The sequence below is a fragment of the Lathyrus oleraceus genome, chromosome 1 (assembly GCF_024323335.1).
Source record: "Lathyrus oleraceus cultivar Zhongwan6 chromosome 1, CAAS_Psat_ZW6_1.0, whole genome shotgun sequence".
Classification (NCBI taxonomy): domain Eukaryota; kingdom Viridiplantae; phylum Streptophyta; class Magnoliopsida; order Fabales; family Fabaceae; genus Lathyrus; species Lathyrus oleraceus.
In genome coordinates, this window is record NC_066579.1 from 316,167,960 (window position 1) to 316,189,618 (window position 21,659).

General features: G+C 41.8%; 1 protein-coding gene across 1 annotated transcript; it reads right to left on the reverse strand.

The window, feature by feature from the left end:
- Nucleotides 1-14,403: 14,403 nt before the first annotated feature.
- LOC127104740 (uncharacterized) lies at nt 14,404-15,330 on the reverse strand. The gene is made up of 2 exons (XM_051041909.1): nt 14,837-15,330; nt 14,404-14,674 (listed from the first exon to the last, which is right to left on the reverse strand). Exons 1-2 carry the CDS (start codon nt 15,328-15,330, stop codon nt 14,404-14,406), a joined length of 765 nt encoding a protein of 254 aa, XP_050897866.1.
- Nucleotides 15,331-21,659: the final 6,329 nt, after the last annotated feature.

The window sequence follows — 21,659 nt, forward strand, 5'->3', positions numbered from 1 at the left end:
AAAAATCCATTCAGCCATTCAAAGAGCAGATTGAGCTAGTCAACTTGGGTTCCGAAGATGATGTGAAGGAAGTCAAGATTGGGTCTCGACTGTGTCCAGAGGTTAAGAAGGGGTTGATTGATCTTCTCCGAGAGTATTCAGATGTATTTGCCTAGTCTTATCAAGACATTCCTGGTTTGGATTCTGAGATTGTGGAGCATAGATTATCATTGAAGCTAGAATGCTCGCCAGTCAAGTAGTAGTTGAGTAGGACTCATTCTGATATGGCAGTGAAGATCAAAGAAGAAGTGCAGAAGCAGATTGATGCCGATTTCCTTGTTACTACTGAGTATCCGTAGTGGGTGGCCAATATTGTGTCTATTCCTAAGAAGGATGGAAAAGTCTGTATGTGTGTTGGTTATAGAGATTTGAACAAAGCTAGTCCGAAAGATGATTTTCCACTGCCACACATTGACATGTTGGTAGACAATACAACTAAGTTCAAAGTTTTTTCATTTATGGATGGATTTTCCATATATAATCAGATCAAAATGGCACCCGAAGATATGGAGAAGACCACATTCATTACACCTTGAGGAATATTTTGTTATAAAGTGATTCCTTTTGGTTTAAAGAATGTTGGTGCAACATACCATAGAGCAATGACCACTCTTGTTCATGATATGATGCACAAAGAGATCGAAGTCTATGTTGATGATATGATTGCTAAATCCAGTGATGGAGAAGAGCATGTTGAGCATTTGTTGAAGTTATTCTAGCGTTTGAGGAAGTATAAACTCCGCTTGAATCCCAATAAGTGTACATTTTGTGTTCGTTCTGGTAAGTTGTTGGGCTTTATTGTCAGTGAGAAGGGTATTGAAATTGATCCTTCCAAGGTCAAAGCTATACAAGAGATGCATGTGCCCAAAACTGAGAAGCAAGTCAGAGGTTTTCTCGACTGCTTGAATTATATCTCAAATTTATTTCACACATGACTTCCACGTGTGCACCTATATTCAAGCTTCTTCAGAAAGATCAATCTTATGATTGGATCGAGGATTGCCAGAAAGCTTTTGAAAGTATAAAAGAGTATCTGCTTACGCCTCCAATTCTGTCTCTACCTATTGAAGGAAGACCGTTGATCATGTATTTGATTGTGCTTGATGAAAGTATGGGTTGTGTTCTTGGTCAGCAAGATGAAACTGGAAAGAAAGAATATGCTATTTACTACCTCAGCAAGAAGTTCACCGATTGTGAGACTCGGTATTCTATGCTTGAAAAGACTTGTTGCGCATTGGCTTGGGATGCTAAGTGTCTGCGCTAATATATGTTTAATCATACTACTTGGTTGATATCCAAAATGGATCTAATCAAGTACATTTTTGAGATTCCTGCTTTAACTGGGAGGATTACCTGTTGGCAAATGTTATTATCTGAGTATGATATTGAATACCGATCTTAGAAAGCGATAAAAGGTAATGTCTTAGTTGACCATTTGGCTCACCAACCGATAGAAGATTATCAGTTCGTGCAGTATGATTTTCCTATTGAAGAGATCAAAGATGAGAAGTCCTGGTATTTTGATATCAAATGTTTCATCCAAAGTCAGATTTACCCGCCTGAGGCATCTTTGAAAGATAAGAAAACTTTGAGGAGTATAACTGGCAATTTCTACCTGAATGGTGATGTGCTTTACAAGAGAAACTTCGATATGGTTCTGCTCAGATGCGTGGATAGACACGAAGCAGACCTTTTGATGACTGAAGTCCATCAAGGTTCCTTTGGTACTCATTCCAATGGACATGCTATAGCTAAAAAGATGTTGAGAGCAGGTTACTATTGGCTAACAATGGAATCTGATTGTTGCAAGTTTGTGAAGAAATGCCACAAGTGTCAAATATATGCAGATAAGATTCATGTTCCTCTGACACTATTGAATGTTATTTCCTCCCCATGGCCCTTCTCCATGTGGGGAATTGATATGATTGGCATGATTGAGCCCAAAGCTTCAAACGGGCATCGTTTCATTTTGGTGGCTATTGACTACTTCACAAAGTGGGTTGAAGTGGCATCATATGCGAAGGTAACCAAGCAAGTTGTTGTGAGGTTTATCAAAAATCAGATTATATGCCGGTATGGTGTGCCAAGTAAGATCATCACTGATAATGGATCTAACTTGAATAATAATATGGTAAAAGCTCTCTGCAAAGACTTCAAGATTTCACATCATAAATATTTTCCCTACAGACCTAAGATGAATGGGGTTGTTGAAGCTGCGAACAAGAACATTAAGAAGATCATCCAAAAGATGGTTGTGACGTACAAGGATTGGCATGAGATGCTCCCATTTTCTTTGCACGCGTATCGTACATCCATACACACTTCAATAGGGGCAACCCCTTTCTCACTTGTTTATGGCATGGAAGTTGTGCTCCCAGTAGAGGTTGAGATCCCATCATTACATGTCTTGATGGAAGCCAAGTTGACTGAAGCTGAATGATGTCAGACCAGGTATGACCAGCTGAATTTGATCGAAGAGAAGAGGTTGAGTTCCATGTGTCATGGTCAGTTATATTAGCAAAGAATGAAGAAAGTGTTTGATAAGAAGGTCAGACCTCGTGTGTTCAAAGAAGGTGACCTTATGCTCAATAAGATTCTATCTTTCAAACCAGATTCTAGGGGAAAATGGACTCCTAATTATGAAGGCACATATGTTGTTAAGAGAGCCTTTTTGGGCGGTGCTTTGATTCTTACAACTATGGATGGTGAAGAGTTCACTCGTCCTGTGAATGCCGATGCAGTCAAGACATACTTCGCCTAAAAAAAAGAAAATAATAGCTCGCTAAGTTGAAAACCCGAAAAGGCTGCTTAGGCAAAAATGAGCGTCTCGGTGGATTGAAAACCTGAAAGGGCGATCCAGACAAAAGTTAGAGACATAAAAACAAATTATCCCGATAAATTGAGTATCCCACCTTGGGGAAATTTATGCAAAAAATTAGGGATCATGGCAAGTAACTGCATCCTGCTGATCTTCAGTCTCAAAAAATTTCTTGAGCACAACATTTGGTTATGATTCATCTTCAACCAAAGCCAAGAGCACGACAAATATTGAAGGCGGTAGAAGGATTAGTGATCATTGTATTCAATGTAGCCCTTTTCCATGTAAATTACCATTTTTCAACTTTTGTAAAGATCTATGGAGTCTTGTCATTTACAGACTATCATTCTATTAATGAAAGGTTAAGCTTTTTATCCAATTGTTTCTACTCTTGTTTATTTCAGCTAAATAGATTTAAATTTTTATGATGATCATTTTGAAATCAATTTTTAAATCAAAATCATAATTTCTTAATGTTTACTGTGGAAATTGGTAAACAACCGCTGGTCCTCCCTGGGCTCTAAAACGAAGGGTTACTTGCAGGATCGACCAGTTGATCCCAGGACATGTGCTAGTGCAAGTGAAGCTTGTCCAACTCGACAAAATACCTTTGTGAGGAACGGTTCCTAACAAAGTGTCAAACAAGCGTAGGTTTTTTCCACACACGGTTTAGACAATGTTAGAGCCTATAGGTGACTCGTGACCGACAGCGCTATAACATTCAAAAGATGTATATGACTAACACGCTTTTGGTAAACTCTATTATCGTAATAGAATTAGTGTCGACAGCGTAAACGACAACGTAAAATGATAACTCAAAAGTAAATGAAATTAAGATAAAATGTTCAACAGGAACAATTGAAAAGTAAGGAAGTTGCAATAAAATAAATGTGGTGATTCACGTACATAGCACTCTCAAAAACTCTTGCTTCCTCGCGCTGGAAATGGGAAGTTTTCTTACAAGTGATTTGCAATACAAAGTGAACACCCTGAGCCCCTTGTCGGCCATTCTATTTATACTACGCTAGAGGAACTGCTCATAAGCTAAAACTCCTAGAAACTAGCAGATGTTATGTCACACGATCTGCACAACCGCTGCACCCATGTCTTGCTAACTGCCCCACATCCTGGCGCTCTTATTCTTTTTATAACTGCTGGTTATTTTAAATTTCAAATTTCTCCCGCCTAGACGTTAGGGCGATGTTGTCTTCTGCACATTTGGCTATAATTCTTTAAGTCCCAAACCTTACGTTGGTCGACAGAAATGGCCTGTCGACCAGGCCAGCTTCCCTTGTCGGCTTCATCCTTTGATTTGTGTTTTTCCTATTCTTGCTTGCCTCCAACACCTCTTCATCCTTTGATGGGGTATAACCCCCAAATTCACAGGACTCCTTCATTAATTATGCTTTCAGCATGCCTTAGAGATTTTTCGTGGTAACAAAATGCTCCCCAGAGATGCCATTTTCGACTGTCGAAGTTGGTGAGATGATGGCATCTCTGAAACGTCGATTTACCCCTTACTATTTCCACTTCCTCTTAGTGGGACCTCTGTTTACCCCATGTTGATGACGTCATATAATCATGGCGGACGTTTCCTTTTTCCCTCGAGACGCACAAAATCACGTCTACGTCACTTCGCGTCTTTATGGCTGAAAGGTGTTTGTCTTTTCGCTTGCCCTCTCTCCACCACGTGTCTGTAAGCGTTGGAACATGGGTATACGTGTCAAAAATGGAAGTCCAACCGCTCACTCTTCTCTGCTCAGGGTTTAAGCTCTATGAAACCCTCATTCTTTCTTCTTCTTCTCTTTTTTCGCCCTCTTGCTTCAGCATTTACTTGTCTTCTGCTCTTTGTGAAACTCTTCTTCTCCACAACAAAAAAATCTTCTATTCTCTCCATGGCAAGCTCCAACAAACCTTTTGCTGCTAAACTCATACGTCCCATTAACATTGATGGTAGGGAGTATGTTCTTGAGCCTCCGTTTGCATAAGAAAAATAGAAAATCTGGCGTTCTCGGATATTGATTCCTCTTTCTTTGGCTAATGAACCCTTAGCGTTCTTAGGTCCTCTCCTAGAAAACCGACACCCAGAGATTACTAGAAACGACTCTTCCCTTTTCCCCGCCAGTCACATTTCTGAACTTGTGATTTCCGCTCAAAAATCCTTCTCCCTTGGACATGTCGACAGGAACTTCAGGACTGCTGCTCCCAGAAATTATCCTAAGTTTTGCGCTTGGATAGACCGATTGGAATTAAAAAAAATCAACCACTAGAAAAGGAAAGGCATCTATACCCTTTTACAGATTGCCCGTTGTGGCCCTCCCCAGTCCTGTGGCATGTTATTAGTTGCCCTTCAATTCTGGGAGAGTTCGACCAACTCCTTCCATACTAAGTGTGGCATGATCACGCCGACACTTCTGGACATTGCTGCCATCACTGGCTTGAAACCGACTGGCGAAATCTTCGACTGCGAAGCTGTAGCGCCAGTTCCCTTGAGGTTCGACGTTGGTGACTCTCGCAAGCCAACATACAACAATTTTATTGATCATCATGCCACTTCTGCAGGCCCTGTGACCGACGAAGAACATGTGGCTTTTTTGACCCTTTGGCTGTCCCGCTTTGTCTTCTGTTCTAGGTCTATGCAGGTAGCCAAACACTTTGCTCTCCTGGCAACCCAACTGCACCAAGAGCGTGATATTGCCTTGGGCCAACTGATTTTGGCTTCTCTCTATGAGTCTCTATCTGAGGTTGTCTGCCAAATTAGGCTCTTCGACCCCGAGAACTCCAGAAAGAAAAACGTGTTGGTCCATTGCCCTTTTTGGTTTTTGCATTTGTGGCTCAATGCCACTTTCTCCAAAGATATAGCCCCCTACGGAATGAGGAGGGTTGTGTGTCCCCCGGAGGAACAACATCTTATCTGGAAACGGTTGATCCCCCTGACGCCTATCGACAAAAACTTCCCGGACCTTCAAGTGTTTCGACTTTTGTTCAACATCATGTTGACTCGTGTCGATTTCCCACCTTCTATGGATCCTTTTAGTCGTCAAACTGAGGGTCCTGAGTGGCTCACCAGACCTTTCCCTCCGGCTGATGGGGAATATAGAGATGAAGCCTTCCTCATTTGGAGGCGTTTTCTGGTCCCTCGCTTCCTGTCGGCTGAGACCTCCAACAGCAATCCTGGCTTAGTGGCTTATCAGCCTAACCTTGTGGCCAGGCAATTTGGCCTTTGTCAATTTATTCCCAAGCCTCTATTCTCCTCCCAAGAATTGCTTGCCAATATCCTCTGCGGTCAACCTTGGAGCGAGATCGAAGAAGAACTCGAAACCATTTGGAAAAACCTACCTCGTCTCCCTTCTCTTCCTTTTCGACCAGCCTACTACTATACCAAAGAATTCAATGATTGGTGGCAATCGTATTTTACCCTTTATGTTGGCACTTCTGATGCCAAACTATTTGAATTAACGGAGGCTTTTGTTTGTTTGCAAGCGAAATCGACCAAGTGTAAGGCTCTTCATGTCAAACAAATTCGTGCTTTCCAGAATTATTTCCAAGTTGTGTATCGACCAGATAATCTTCGTGGGACCATCTGGGAGGTTGTGGTCGAACTGAAGGCGAAAGTAACCGACTGGCTTTCAAAACTCAAAATCCCTGGTTACGTGAAAGACAAGTATCTTTATGCTCTTCACTTTGGAAACCTCAAGTTCCCTCCTCTGCCATCTATCCCTTTGGCTTTGGTCTTTGGTCATTCGGTTCCGGTGTGGTTTTATTGTCCCATCTCATACGTACAAAACGCCTCTAAGAAAAAGGCCGACAGAGTGGTCCCGACGAAGTATTATCTGCCTGACTATTCAGGGCCGCTTCATATTGATCCTCAATATGTTAGCATGTTCGAAACCACACAACTTGGTAACACTTCTCTGGAAATTTTAACACTCCCTTCTAGCTGGATTTCGTTGCTCACTTGCGTTTCTTTTGTTTATTCGCAGCGATCCCTCTAAATCCTGCAGGTTCTGCATCTGCTAACCAACCTACTCCTTCGACACAGGAGGCTCAGGTTCGACCCTTGCTGAATTACTGTTTCCTTTGGTCTTTTGTTTTTACTCTTAGCCATCCTCTCTCTTCTTGCAGGTTGCTCCTAAGAAATCCTCTGACGATGATGGGCGCCATATTGCTCAAGTCTTGAGGAAACCCAGTTCTTCTGTATACCCCTCTCTGAAGCATTCCCATTTACTCTTGTGCCTTCTTAAGAGAAATATTACGTGTTCCCTAATGTCTCACTTATGTGCAGGGTCAACCACGTCCGACAGAACCTACTGTCTCCTCTCACTCTAAAAAATCCAAGAAACACAAACGCTCTGCCCCCACAGGCTCTGAGGTATTTCTTGTCGGTTTGTCTACTCTTCTGGCTAGCATATTTTCTTATAACCTCTCTTCGTGTTTCCAGCACACTTCCCCGCATAAATCCAAAAGTCACCATGGCCACAAGAGGAAAAAACATGACTCTCCCTCCAAGAGTGGCGAAACCAAGAGGAAAAGGCACCATACAGTGCCTCCTTCAGAAGGCTCCTGTTGAAGACGTCGACACCCTTGTGGTCGACACTTCCATCCTCGATGCGGTCCCTGATTCAGCCGTGGGAGCTTCACCATCGGCTGGCCTTTCTCCTGCTGCTGCATTGGGGAAAGCAAATCAGGATGCAGTCTCTTCTGCGTCGACACAGGTATTTACCCATTTTCCTGTTTACTCCTTTGGATTTTTTGTACTTCTCATACATAATTTTTCTGTCTGCAGGCTGATGCATCTACTGAACCGACTCAACCTGTTGCCGACTATACTCCTGCGTCGCCGGTCTCTTCTCCATCTCACCCATTTCAGTCTGTCGACACCGCTGGTGAGTTCATTGAATTCCCTATCCATATTAGTGATAGTGCCTCTGACTCAGTCACTAGTCCTGCAACGTATCTGGACTCCAGTTCGACTAGTTCTGACTCTAGTCTTTCTTCATCTTCCTTGCCTTTGCAGGATCCACGGGGGCCAGTAGGTGTCGACGCCAACAAACAACAACCCTCTCAGCTTACTCCTCCGTCGATTGTTTCTCCCTCTCATACTACTCCTTCGTCAGCTACTTCTCCGTCGACATTCTCGGGGCTGACGATCAAGACTTCTGCTTTAGAAGCAATTGCCAGGCTCCGCAATCTGGTGAAATCGCGTGACGCCTCTTCAGACTCTGAGCAGCTCCATTCTGGCAAAATGGGCCCTGAGGCGACAAAGGGTAAGGCTCTCATGGACAAAATCCGCGTTCACGCCTTGAATCCTGATCTTCCTTTCGTGCTCATGCATGAACCTGTTGTCGGTCTAGAGATCCTGAGCGTGCTTGCCCAACTAAAGGGTCTTCAACTCTCTGATTATGCCAAGCATGCAATGGCGGCTCTCGAACAAATTCTGGTGCCTATGTTGCGCCACATGATAATGTTCGGGACATTGAACGCCAGATTGCTGTTATTGATGCCTCCGTGAAGGAGAAATGGGGGTTGGTGACGCATGTCGACGCGGAGGTCACCAACATGTTGGGGTCTATGGAGGAGTGGTAGAAAGAATAGACTTCCAAACAAACACGAGCCACTGAAATACGTCAACAAATTGATACCCTTCGGCGTCAAATGGCCACTCTGGACAGTGAGTTTGAATCAATTGTTAAGGAGGATTCACATTTTTTCGACGAAGTGCTAAAACTTGCTCAGGCCACTATGGAGCAAACCACCAGTGATGCCTTAGCGTTCGGTGAAGAGCTCATGGCCGTCAAAGGAAAGCTTGAAGAGCTCAAAGCCCATGCCGACACCTTGGAGCCTGCGTCCTTGCATTATAATTTTGAGCTTAAGTCTTTCCAATCTAAGTTCGGCCAGCTTTGACCATTTCTATTGATTGTACAAGTTTTTTGTAATATTTAAACAATGGCTTCTTGCCACATTAATGTTATCTTTCTTACTTTTAGCATTGTATATTTATTTTCTGTGCCTTTACAGCTGGTTTCTAACATAGTTATCTCCAACCTTATTCTTTCGACAGTTATTTAGTCTGCCAAAATTTTGACCTCTTGAAGGAGAGGCCTATATTTTTTCAAGTACTTTCCGTTCACTCTTAAAATCCGCTTGTCTGGTGCCAACTCTTTGACCTCGTAGGCGTTGTTAGAAAAGGCCTGCAAAACCTTAAACGGTCCCTCCCAATTAGGGGACCGCTTACCCAAAACTCTATCATTTATGTCCATAGGCAGGATCACCCTCCAAACCAGATCGTCGACAGCAAACACTTTCCCTCTCACCCTTTTATTGTAGGCTCGGGCGACTTTCTCTTTTTGTCTTTGTAGGGAGTCCAGTGCTAACATTCTTTCTTCATCTACATCGACCAATTCGTCTATCATCATACTCCAGTAATCTTCAGAAGGTATTTCATACTGCCTTTGGGTTCTGACCGCCTGGACCTGAATCTCTATTGGCAATACTGCGTCATGCCCATAAGCCAGTCGAAATGGGGTTGTTCCAGTTGCTTCTTTTGGTGACGTTCGACATGCCCACAAAGCTTGGTCCAACGTCTTATGCCAATTTCTTGGTTTCTTTCTTATGTGTTTCTTTATTAGGCTGATGATCACCTTATTAGCAGCTTCGACTTGGCCATTTTCCTGTGCGTAATAGGGGGTAGAGGTCAGTAATTTGATTCCCATCTCTTTTGCAAAGTCTTGCACTTTTCGACCAGTGAAAACTGACCCCTGGTCGGTTGTGATAGTTTCTGGGATGCCAAATCTACAGATGATGTAACTCTGGACAAAGTCTATCACAGCTTTTTGGTCCACATTTGTTAATGCTACGGCTTCGACCCATTTTGTGAAATAGTCGATACCGACTAACACATACCTTTGTTGTTTCGACGAGGCTGGCTTTATTTCTCCTATAACATCCAGAGCCCATCCTCGAAATGGCCAGGGTTTCACAATTGTATGTAGCTCGCTTGCAGGCACATGTTGTATGCCCCCATGTAATTGGCATTCTTGACAGCCTTTAGCAAACTCAATGCAATCTTTCAGCATTAAAGGCCAATAAACTCCTGAGCGCATCAAGAGCCATTTCATCTTCAAACCTGCTTGATGTGCCCCACACGCCCCGCTATGTATGCTTGACACCGCCACGTATGCCTCACTTTCTCCCAGGCATTTTAATAACACTCCTTCGACCGTCTTTTTGAATAATTCATCATTTACCAAGACGTAGCTAAGGGCCCTATATTTTATCTTTCGATTTGTCGACCCCACGGGATTGCATAAGTAATCGACTAGCGGTTTACGCCAGTCACTTTCCCCCTCGTCGTCGACAACCAAAATTTCAAAATGATTTTTATCTATGGCTCCCAACTTCACGATCGCCAAATCTGATGGTGACAACGTTGTCGCTCGTATTTTCTCTCTTATCTGGACCTCTTCATCCTGGTCTTTCGACGCTTTGTACCCTGAGGCCTCCTGCGCCAAATCATTTGCTCTTTGGTTTTCTTGTCGTGGAATGTGTTGGAGATTGACTTGCTCAAACCTTTTGAGTAATCTAATGGTTACTACAAAGTACATGATTAAATTTTCTTTAACACACATGTACTCTTTTGATGCTTGTTTAATCACTAACACCGAGTCTCCCATAATTTCGACATTCCTTGCCCCCAATTCTAGCAGTAGTTCAAGTTCGGTGATCAGTGACTCATATTCTGCTTCATTATTGGTGCATACCCCTTCGATTCTGTATTTGAACTCTGCTGGAATTCCATCTGGAGAAATTATGACTCCTCATATCCCAGATCCGTGCTTATGTTTTGACCCTTCGAAGTATAGCCTCCATGGTGCTAAATCTACGTAATTCTGCGCCATTTCGACCATTGAATGGTCGACAAGAAAATCCGCTACTACCTGCCCTTTCATCGCTTTCAAGGGTACATATGTCAAGGAGTATTCTGTTAATGTTAAAGCCTATTTCCCAATTCGACTATGCAAAATTGGTTTAGATAACATGTGTTTAATAATATCAAAGTGGGAAGATACGTACACATCAACAAGCTTGACATGTTGCTTTAGTTTCATACAAGAGAAATACAGGCATAAACATAGTTTTTCTATATCACTATACCTAGTTTCAGGATCATTAAGCATTCGACTAAGGTAATACACTGGTCTTTCGACACATTTTTCATCCTCTTGGACTAACATACTTCCTATAGTCGATTCTGAGGCTGCAATATACAATCTCATTGGCCTATGCCTAACATGAGGGGCCAGTACTGGAGGCCTAGTCAAATACTCTTTGATTTTGTCGAAAGCCTCTTGGTGTTCATCCTGCCATTTGAAATCCTCGTTCTTCAGTCGAAGTAGTGGGGAGAATGCTTTTGTTTTGCCACTTAGATTCGATATAAATCTTCTAAGAAAATTTATTTTTCCCATAAAAGATTGCAACTCCTTTTTGGTCGACGTAGGCTTGACGTCCGTAATGGCTTTTGTTTTGCTTTGGTTTACTTCAATACCCTTTTTATGCACCACAAAACCAAGGAAGTCGCCTGCTTGCACACAAAAGCGCACTTTAATGGATTCATTTTTAATCCATATTTCCTCATCCTCATAAAGGCTTTTCGAAGATGTTCGACGTGACCCTGTTGACCATTTGATTTTATCACAATATCATCAATGTACACTTGCATGAAATCTTCAATAAAATCATGGAACATTGAGTTCATCACCCTCTGGTATGTTGCTCCAGCATTTTTCAAACCGACTGGCATGACAACCCACTCATATGTCCCCAAGGCTCCTGGAGATCGAAACACCGTCTTCGGCACGTCTTCTTCTGTAATAAAAATTTGGTTATATCCAGCATAACCATCTAACATGCTTAAATACTCAAAACCAGCGGCCGAATCGACCAACATTTCAGCCACGGACATGGCATATTCATCTTTTGGGGTGGCAACATTTAGATCTCTAAAATCAATACATACTCTTAAAGACCCATTTTTCTTTATGACTGGCACAATATTGGCCAACCATTCGACATACCTTGAAGTTTGAATAAACTTGCTTTTCAGGAGTCTTTCTACTTCTGTTTTTATCTTGGCCATGATCTCTGGGGCGAAACGCCTGGGCGTCTGCTTCACTGGCTTTCTTCCAACTTTTATTGGCAGCTTTAACTCGACCAAATCTCTACTTAAACCAGGCATTTCGTTATAATCCCAAGCAAAACAGTCCCTAAATTATTTAAGTATGGATATTACCTCAGACTTTAGTTCTTTGTCGATGTTGGCGCTTATGTACGTTGGCCTTTTCTCGCCTTTGTCGCCAAGGTCGATTTCTTCCAAGGGGTCTTTTGGTCGGATCTTCTCTGGCGCCTTTGGGTCTTTTTCAAACCCTAAAGGTTCATTGTCATAAATGAAGTCCAGATGTTGCATGTCGATGTTCCTTTTGGCCAAAGTTGGCTTGTCTGGGGGTTCTGGCCCAATAGCCATATGCCCTTCTTTATTCAACGCACAGGCTTCAGCAGCCATGTTTTCTTCAGCCTCTAGAGCCGACTTTATTTTGTTCTCGGCGACTTACGCCGAAATCTTTCTTAGAGCTTCTAGCTCAGACATCATCAGTGACGTCCCCCCAGCCTATCGGCCGGATACCTGTATAGGATGGATCGTCCAGGCGTTCCACATCCCAAATGAAACTGTGAGTCTCGTGCAGAGTTAGAGAGACGAAAGCTTCACTCAGATTAGCATATACATCCTCAGCTGGGAAGCAAGGAGAGATGTTGGCCAACTTCCTTTCAAATTCTTTCTTACCGACATTATTCACGTCGGCCATAAAGTACTCTTGGTCGGCTTCGATATTTTCGGCGACCCCATCTTCTCTCCAAATCACCAGCCTTTGGTGCGCTGAAGATGGTACAGCTCTGACGCCATGTAGCCACTCTCTGCCAAATAGCAGGTTGTAACTTGGCTTAGCGTCTATTACCATGAACAGTGTCGGTCTGGTTACTGAACCTACCGTGATATTCACCATAATCACTCCCATGGTGCTTTTCGTCTTTCCTCCGTAGTCCGACAAAACCACGTTATTAGACCTGATGTCGGTATCATACTTGTCGATCTTCTTCAGAATGTGGTGTGGCATGATGTTGACTGTGGCACCACAATCGACCAGAACTTTGTTGACAGTTACGCCTTCCACTTTTGCCCTTATCAGCAATGGTTTCAAATGATTTTTCATGCTCGTCATTGGTCTTTCGAACACTGCCTCTTGGCTTTCAGCAGACCCATCGTTCAGCATAAAATAGCATCTTGGTTGGTGCAACACCATTTCTTCAGCGTCAGCATTGTCTGCCGACTCTTCGACTTCAGTCACACATTTGTATTCTTGTGGTAGGATTGACACCACGTTGACCAGGATGTCCAGGCTTGCTTCAGATTCTGAATTGAAGTCATCAGTCACTTCTTCGGAACATCTTTCAGTTGGTCGACGAACGTATTCTCTTATTCATTCCTTCGTTGCTGTGTCGACTTTCACAACAATTTTCTTCCCATCGTTTGCCTCGCTGGTCATGCCTCTTGCAGCCTCTCTTTCGGCCTATTTACGCCTCTGAAAATGTCTCCATTGAGTCGTTGACATGGGATTCTTTCCCAAATAGTTTTCAGAGACATGATTCCTTTTTTCATACTTAAACTCACGCTTGTAGTTAATTGCTAGACCTCCTCTAGCAGCAGCAGCACCTTGTGGGGTGTCTTGTTTTTCCTGAGGCTTGATCCAAGTACCTCTAAGGGAACTTGCCGACGGGACAAAGCTTTTAGGCCTTGCTTGGTTATTTCCCACTGCCTTTTTTGAGCCTCTTTCATTCTGGTAACCCCTGGTTGGCACATTCCTTTTTCTTTTACCTAGTTGCAGCTTCTGGAAATTCTCCGTTGCTATTTTATTAGTGACAGCACCACGCCTCGGGCACAGGCACACTTGTGAACCCTTGTTCTTGCAGCAATACAGAAAATCCACCAAGTCTTCATCAGCCCTTGGGTAAACTTCAGTTATATCGACATCTGGGCTTTCCCCAATTTGCTCTAGCATGTTGGCCTCATCATATTCGGTGATCTCGACCATGTTGATCTCGACTGGCTCCACGAATAGGGCTTCCTCCTGGTGAAGAGTTTCAGCGTCGATCTTCATTCTGCGGCCAGCAAATTTCAGCCTGCCTTCTTGAATCGCTTTCTGAACCAAATCCCTGAAAAGGTAACAATTAGAGGTATTATGACCAAGATAGTTATGATATTTACAAAACCCTTTTTTCTGTCTTTGTTCTAACGGTGGTATTTTAGTACCAGGAGGTACCATCATTTACCCATCTTTGACCAATAAGTCAAAAATTTCCTCACATTTTGACACATCGAAAGTATAAGTTTTCGAAGGGAATTTTGGGTTGTTTTCGACAGGATTTTTTCCTTGCGCGGGCAGCAATGATTGACACTCATAGGCGGACCCTGGCTTTAGTTCAGCCACGTCGATTTATAATTCGGCCGACGAAGCATAATCAGCCTCACGTATTGGGTCTGTCGCGTCGTATTCGACAAACGCTACCTTTTCTTTCTTAGACTTATTGTGCCTAACTTTTTCTAGCCTTAGCCGTTCTAAATGTCGAACTCTATCGGCCAGTTGTGACATACTTTTCACAAAAGTGGGATTTATCTTCTTCCTAATGGAATAATCTAAACCTCCTGCAGCCATTTGAACTAGTTCATGTTCTGGCACTTGCGTAAAACACCTAGCCTTTAAGGACCTAAAACGATTCAGATAATCATCAATGCTCTTAGCAAACCTTCTCTTGATACTAGACAATTCTGCCAAACTAATTTTGGAGTGTCCTTCGTAAAACTGTTCATGGAACTTCTTTTCTAATTTGGCCCACGAATAGATTGAACTTGGGGCCAACGAAGTAAACCATGTGAAGGCAGCCTTGGTCAGAGAGGAGGGGAAATTTTTTACTCTCAAACATTCATTATGAACTAGATCCCCTGACTCTGTTAAGTATCTGGCAACGTGCTCTATTGTCGATTCACCAGACTCTCCCCCAAATTTAGTGTACTTAGGCACTTCCATCCCCCTGGGGGCCTCGGCTTGGAGAATAAACTCAGCTAGCGGGAAGGCGTATAATGGCCTTTGTAACGTAGCACCCATGTCATTTCTAGCCATAATCCTTTCAACAATAGTTGTCAAATTGTTTTCTACTGCCAAGTCTTCCTGTCGATGTTGATCGACAATTTGATCAGCATCCTGGTGTCGGTTAACCATTATCATCTGGTTACGTCCCGCGACTCCTGATTCGACGTCTTGATTTTGAAGGGGTCCAATGATTTGTCCCTCGTGGACTGTCTCCTCACCCGCTGCCCATATCTCTATCTGCACAGGAACAGTCGGTCTAATCATTGGCGTCATCTGTCGAGCCGGTGCCCCCAGAAAATTGCACAAGCGTGTCAATTGGTTCGCCACCTACCTATTTGTTTCAGCAGATTCTTATATTAGTGGATTAAAGACTGTGCCCATCTGGATGGTCAACATGTTAACCAATTCATGGTTACTATCGTCCATTTGTTGTCTCAACACTACTACTGAAGTGTTCGACAGCGGCATGGTTCTGTTCTGAGTAGTGTTCCTCATGTTGCCCCCTTGCGCTGATCCTTGAAAGGGAGGATTTGTATCTGAAAACAGTGTTGCACTGGATGTCGACTGATATCCTGGCACATATGGCCTGAACGTCGTTATCGTTGATCCTGAACCCCCCGATGGAGGCTGAGGAATTGATGTTCCAACCGCCCCCGTAGGCGACATGGTTAAGGCTGCACTTGTCATCGGTGGCAAAGTGGCAACCTGTGAGACTATTGTTTCCGTAGTGGATAAAGTTCCTCGTGGAACTTCATCAGTGCTAGTTTTTGACATTTTCACACTATTTCGTGGCTTACTATACAGTTTGCCACTTCTAAGTTTCATGCAATTTTCGCAACTGCTCTAGCACCGTCCCACTAGGCGTGCCATTTTGTTTACTGTGGAAATTGGTAAACAACCGCTGGTCCTCCCTGGGCTCTAAAACGAAGGGTTAGTTGCAGGATCGACCAGTTGATCCCAGGACATGTGCTAGTGCAAGTGAAGCTTGTCCAACTCGACAGAATACCTTTGTGAGGAACGGTTCCTAACAAAGTGTCAAACAAGCGTAGGTTTTTTCCACACGAACGGTTTAGACAATGTTACAGCCTATAGGTGACTCGTGACCGACAGCGCTATAACATTTAAAATATGTATATGACTAACACGTTTTTGGTAAACTCTATTATCGTAATAGAATTAGTGTCGACAGCGTAAACGACAACGTAAAATGATAACTCAAAAGTAAATGAAATTAAGATAAAATTTTCAACGGGAACAATTGAAAAGTAAGGAAGTTGCATTGAAATAAATGTGGTGATTCACGTACATAGCACTCTCAAAAACTCTTGCTTCCTCGCGCTGGGAATAAGAAGTTTTCTTACAAGTGATTTGCAGTACAAAGTGAAGACCCTGAGCCCCTTGTGGGACATTCTATTTATACTACGCTAGAGGAACTGCTCATAAGCTAAAACTCCTAGAAACTAGCAGATGTTATGTCACACGATCTGCACTACCGTTGCACCCATGTCTTGCTAACTGCCCCACATCCTGGCGCTCTTATTCTTTTTATAACTGCTGGTTATTTTAAATTTTAAATTTCTCCCGCCTAGACGTTAGGGCGATGTTGTCTTCTGCACATTTGGCTATAATTCTTTAAGTCCCAAACCTTACGTTGGTCGATAGAAATGGCCTGTCGACCAGGCCAGCTTCCCCTGTCGGCTTCATCCTTTGATTTGTGTTTTTCCTATTCTTGCTTGCCTCCAACACCTCTTCATCCTTTGATGGGGTATAACCCCCAAATTCACAGGACTCCTTCATTAATTATGCTTTCAGCATGCCTTAGAGATTTTTCGTGGTAACACTTAAATAATAAAAGTTGATACTTTAAGAGCAATCAATTTCATTTAAGGAATATCAACAGCGGTCTGAAAAACTGGTAAGCCCTAAAAATACGAAGCATTGTTTGGTTTTCCCCAAGCAATTGGCGTGATCTTTGTTTCACTCCCAGCAGAATTTCAACATCTCCGGCCAAATTTTATTGGTGTCCCAAGCCAAGTTTGCATTTGCCTCCCGTGAGTTGTAGGCATGTTTTCTCAGTTTGCATAGATCCAGCACCAGATTCTGGTTTTCCTTCAGGTCTCCGGTGGATTTCATACAGCGCTGATTCTAGAGCAGTATGATGGATCCTCTACAAGGTTTCCTCCCATTTGATATGGTGTTGACCTAAAATTCCCTGCAGAGTTTGTAGTGCAGCTCCTCAACAAATCTTCCCTCTTCCCCAACCAGGGTTGAGCCTTTGAGACTGTTAATTTGCGCTGTCCTTCTCCAGTTGGTTCCCTCCTGTTGAGATTGGCCGAGCGCTGTATTGATGATTCAAACCAGCGATTGTTGTATCCTTTGTGATCGTTTTGTATGCATAATCATCATAAACACATATACATGTACATATACATATACATTATTGCATTCTGTGATTCATTATTTCTCTGATCCTCTGTTATGGTGGTGTCCTTTTCCCCACGCAGATTTGGTATGTCTGTCCTCTGTCAATTATAGAGTGTTAGCCCCCTAAGCAGAAAGATTTTTAAACTTTCTCATTCCCCACTGAGCTATTTCCTCATGGATGATTATTATTTCAGATTCCTCCCCAGTTGATTATCTGGATGGAGCCACTCCCCCTGAGTTATGTCCTCATTGGGTTGAGTCTTTGATTGACCGTTTTTTCTAGATCTTGCATAGATAGATACTTTTGGTCCCCTTGAGAGTCTATTACCCAGTAACTGGTAATGTTCTTCTCGATTTGCTAGTATTTTACTTTTGCCCAATACCCGGAAAGAGTAACATTTCTCCCCAGCGGATGCGTTTTCACGTTTCCCCAGGAAGTCTATCCTTGATATGTTCATCCTAACCGATGACGAATATTTTCTTCCCCTGCTTTGAGTTTGTCCTTGATATGTTCATCCTAACTAATGACGGATATTTCTCTTTATGGTATTCTACCCAGTAAAAAGGTAGTTGTAATTCCTATTTCATTCCCAGAGGTTTAATCCTTGATATGTTCATCCTAACCGATGATGGATTTCCTCCTCTTTGCGGTATTCTACCAAGTAAACAGTAGTTATAAATCCTGCTTCCCCTTAAGGAGTCTATCCTTGATATGTTCGCTTTAACCGACGACGGATGTTCCTTCTTTTGGTTTTCTATCCAATAACTGATAGATGTAATTCCTATTTCTCCCTTCAGAGTCTATCCTTGATATGTTCATCCTAACCGGTGACGGATATCCTTTTTTCGGTATTCTATCCAGTAATTGATAGATGTAATTCCTGCTTTTCCTCGGAAGTCTATCCTTGATATGTTCATCTTAACTGATGATGGATATTCTTCCTTTTGAGTCTATCCTTGATATGTTCACTTTAACCAGTGACGGATATTCACTTTCTTTGGTCTTCTGCCCAATAACCGGTAGTTGTAAACCCTATTTTGGCTTTTACCAGCAGTTTATTCTTATCTAGTAACTGGTAATGAATACACCTCATGTTTCCCTCAGTGAGTCATCCTTGATATGTTTACCCTAACCAGTAACGGATGTCCTCTCTTCCAGAACTTGTTATTCCCATACCCAGTAACCGGTAGTGGATAATACGTTTCTGTTACTCCTATGTTGAAGATTATTTTTTCCCCAGTTGAATTTTAGTGCGTATTTCCTCAGTGAAATTGCCTTTTCCTGCTTGGTTTGAGTATTTCAGCTTTGTTCTGATCTACCTATCTCCCCTGTAGATGTTCCTTTTATTCCCCGGCTGAGTCTTTCCACTGATTTATTTTCGTGGAATCCCTTATGTCCCCCAGAAGTTTCAAGTTGTAGCCTGGCCTACGTATATCTTTTATCCCCCAGAGTCTTTGTCTCCCTAGTGAGTTTTTCTTATGGAACGCATTATGCTCCTACGGACTTTCAGTCTCTCTAGTTTCTTTTCCTTTATGGCGACCTTTTCCCCACAGAGATTACTTTTAAAAATTCATATCATATGCATCATGAGGTCTCTTAGGGACCAAAATTTGTTTCTATTGTTGTTATTTAAGCCCATTCTATCGAGTCAATACGAAGATTTTAATCTTCATCTCCTCAGCTAGAACGTCCTTAAATAGGGACAGCTGTAAGACTCCAATTTTGACCCTAAGATCCCTCATGATATTCTCATCATATGCATTAACATTGGGATCATATCTTGGCATTCTCCTTACCCCTCATTCATTGGGTTTACATTGGGAGAGATCACCAAGCACATTTGATTGTATCATACTTCATTTTTCTTTATTTACTAACCAAAATACCAAAAATATGGCAATGTATAGTTTGTTTCTTTTGTAGGTAGTATGTATGCTCACCTATGCTCTAGCAAGCTCATATCTAGGGTATAAGACCCTCATTGCAAGGAGCTCAATTAATAATTGGTTTACTTTGGCTCTAGTATCATATATGGATCCCCATGATCTTCACATATTATTTTGATCAAGAAATCATCAAAAGTTTGGAGTTGGTTTACCTGGGAAACCCTAATTCATATGGGTATCTTGTGTGACTTATTCAACAAGTTTCTTCAACAATTGATCAAATATTTCAGAGGATACTTCATATTACATCATCTTATGCATATATGATCCTCCATGAGTCCCAAAAGTCAAGAGGATGTGAAGCTAGCAATTTGGTTCATGATGGTTGACCAGAGAAAGCCCACTAGTCATTATTGGGGTTCCCTAGACCCTATCTCCTACAATGTTTGTCATATGAAAGTGATTCAAAGATAAACATTACTCTAAATGACATTCCAAACAACTTTCATGTTGAGGTCAAGAGATAATTTTGCTTTGAAAGTCATTTTTTATGATGAAAGAATATAGGTCATTTTGTCTGAACCCTAGTTTGGAGGTCAACTTCCCAAGATAATAAATTGCTCAAATTTTATGAGATGAAAGTCGTTCAAATTTCATGATAAAATTAAAGATGTCTAATTCAACTTTTATGTTTGGAGGAAGTGCAAATTCAACTTTCAAATGCATGTGCCAAGAGGAAACATTATACATCATTTTGGACCAATACCATTGAACAAGTGATTTTCCTCAACTTCTAAATTGCATAACTCCTTCATGCAAAATCCAAATGAGGTCAAATTGGTTACCAAATTTAATAGGTTTTAAAGATATACAACTTTTATGAAGGAACTTTTCTCATTTTAAGTCCATCGAAAAAGTTATTCAAGGTGGAAGAAGTGAACATTTGACTTGGGACTTAGAAAATTTTCAAATATGCCTGATTTCCCAAACTTCCACCTCGAAATTCATCATGATCCAAGCTTCAAATGAAAAAGTGTTCAACGTGAAAGTTGTTTCCATTGATCTTACCTTTCTAAAAAGTCCAAAATCATCTCATTTCAACAAAGTATGAGGCACGTACGCATGGGGAAAGTTGAAGTACCATTTGGATATTTTCAAGGTCCAATTTCCATACACACTTGCATAAGCTTCCAAGATGATTTCAGTACATTTCACATTGGTTTATATATCAGATGCTATCATTTCATAGGCCTCATGCACGCCCATGCAACCATGCAAAGAGGATTTTCAAAAAAAATCCAAAATTGGAAGTGTGCAAATATCATTCTCTATGGCTATAAATAGAACCTCTGATGCTCAAATTTGAGGACCTCATGCCTAAAATTTGATTCACAAACCCCAAACCTCACCATTGAAGGATAAAATTGAGGGTTTTCTTTGAAAATCAAGTTTCAATTCTCCATCTATTTTGAGATTGAAACTCCAAGAGTCCATCCCTTTCTCTGATCTATTTCTCTTCCATAAAGCATCTGAAGCAAGACCAAGCATAATTGGAAGCAAGATCGTGTCAATCTGAAGCTCCATTGAAGGTGAATTTTCAGATTATTCATCTCTTCGGTTCTCACTCAATTCTCCACTATTCTTGTCAATTTTTGGTCGTCTGAAGTCCTACCAATGTAGGTAAGAAGATTGAGTTGCTTTGAGGTCAAATCGAAGCAACCCAATTCATGATCCTCAAAATTCAATTCCCTGTATCTTTTCATATACTTGGAATTAGACAAAATTGAGGCCAGATTCGTGCTCCTGAGCATTTTTCCTTCAAACTAGTGTGCTCTTTTTCCATTTTTCTTTGAGTTGAACTTAGACCAGTCTGGTGGTCCTTACCAGAGAAGATGACCGGAGCTAGGGCTTCGGTGGTGTGATGGCTTGTCCAGAATCCTTTGATCTGAGTCCTACGTTCTAATCTCAACCATCCAAAGTGATTACCACCCGTGCATCTCATTTAACTAAGGAACACATAGAACGCGCACTTTGGACCATCTAATTTTCCACCTTAATTAATGAGGGAGATCAGATGGTCCACGTATTTTTGAATTTTTGAATTTTTGAATTTTCATTTTAATTGCTTTATTTCATTAATTCATATTAATTTCATTATTGATCCAAAAAATATGGAATTTTCACCAAAAAAAAATCAAATATTTTCCTCTTTCATTTTCTGAATTAAAATTATTTTTTGGATCAATATTGATACTTTTCATGATTTAATTGTTTTTTGTGCATATTTTTAT